Below are 1,228 nucleotides of genomic sequence, written 5' to 3'. Positions count from 1 at the left end.
ACACGGTTAAACGAGTCATCTTCTATAGACTCACCGACGCAACTCGCAATGTCTTCGAGTCAGTCATCGTCCCCAAGCTCAAAGCCTCTCTCTCCTCATCCCTCTCCCACTATCTCCCACTGGCTGGCAAACTCGTTTGGGAACAACTAGACCCCAAACCGAGCATCATCTTCTCTCCAAATGACGCCGTCTCATTCACCGTCGCCGAGTCAACAGCTGATTTCTCTAGTTTATCCGGCAACTTACCGTTCTTCTCCATTGAATTATACCCGTTAGTCCCCGAGTTAAGTGTCTCCGACGAGTCAGCCTCCGCCGTGTCGTTTCAAGTCACGTTATTTCCAAACCAAGGGTTTTGCATTGGCGTAAACGTACACCATGCAGTTTTGGATGGAAAAACGACAACCATGTTTCTCAAATCCTGGGCTCGCAAATGCAAAGAAGAAGAAGCCGCACACACTTCCCTACCACAGGATCTAACCCCATTTTACGATCGTGCCGTCATAAAAAGTCCAAGGGATTTGGATACAGAGGTCTTAAACGTTTGGCACTCATTAGCCAAAATGTTCAGCGGCGGTAAAGAACCCGAAAATCCCAAAAGCTTAAAGCTTCTGCCGTCGGGGGAGGTCGGTACTGACGTGACTCGATACACTCTCAGTCTCACTAGAGAAGATGTTGAGAAGCTTAGAGAGCGACTCAAGAGAGAATCATCTGTTTCCTCCTTAGCAACGAAGGAGCTTCGCTTATCGACATTTGTGGTAGTTTTCTCGTACGCATGGACGGCTTTAATCAAAGCCAAAGGCGGTGATCAGGAGAGACTAGTCGGGTACGGATTTGCGGTGGATTGTCGAAGCCTCATGGATCCACCGGTTCCATCGACTTATTTTGGCAATTGCATTTCTGCTTGTTTTAAAACGCCCATAAAGGCAGAGACGTTTATGAGTGAAGAAGGGTTTTTGGCTGCTGCGACATTAGTTAGTGATTCGGTTGAGGCATTGGACGAGAGTGTAGCATGGAAGACTCCAGAGCTTTTGGAAGCATTTGCGACTATTCCACCAGGAGCACTACTTCTCTCCGTTTCAGGTTCGACCCGGTTTGGAGTATACGGGTTGGATTTCGGGTGGGGCAGACCGGAGAAAGTGGTGGTTGTGTCGATTGATCAAAGCGAAGCGATTTCCATGGCAGAGAGCAGAGATGGAAATGGTGGTGTGGAGGTTGGCTTCTCTCTCAA

The 1,228-nt window shown here is 48.5% G+C and overlaps 1 protein-coding gene across 1 annotated transcript; it reads left to right on the top strand.

Moving 5' to 3' along the window:
- Positions 1 to 5: 5 nt before the first annotated feature.
- On the top strand, positions 6 to 1,223 carry LOC104774344 (phenolic glucoside malonyltransferase 1-like; the record flags this gene model as incomplete). The annotated part of the gene is made up of 1 exon (XM_010498973.1): positions 6 to 1,223. A coding segment is annotated over one exon (1,218 nt), but the record flags the coding sequence as incomplete, so codon positions are not given.
- Between the last annotated feature and the right edge of the window lie 5 nt (positions 1,224 to 1,228).

The sequence above is a fragment of the Camelina sativa genome, unplaced genomic scaffold (genome assembly GCF_000633955.1).
Source record: "Camelina sativa cultivar DH55 unplaced genomic scaffold, Cs unpScaffold02484, whole genome shotgun sequence".
Taxonomy (NCBI): domain Eukaryota; kingdom Viridiplantae; phylum Streptophyta; class Magnoliopsida; order Brassicales; family Brassicaceae; genus Camelina; species Camelina sativa.
The sequence above is the reverse complement of the archived record's forward strand: the minus strand, read 5'-3'. Positions and strand labels throughout refer to the sequence as shown.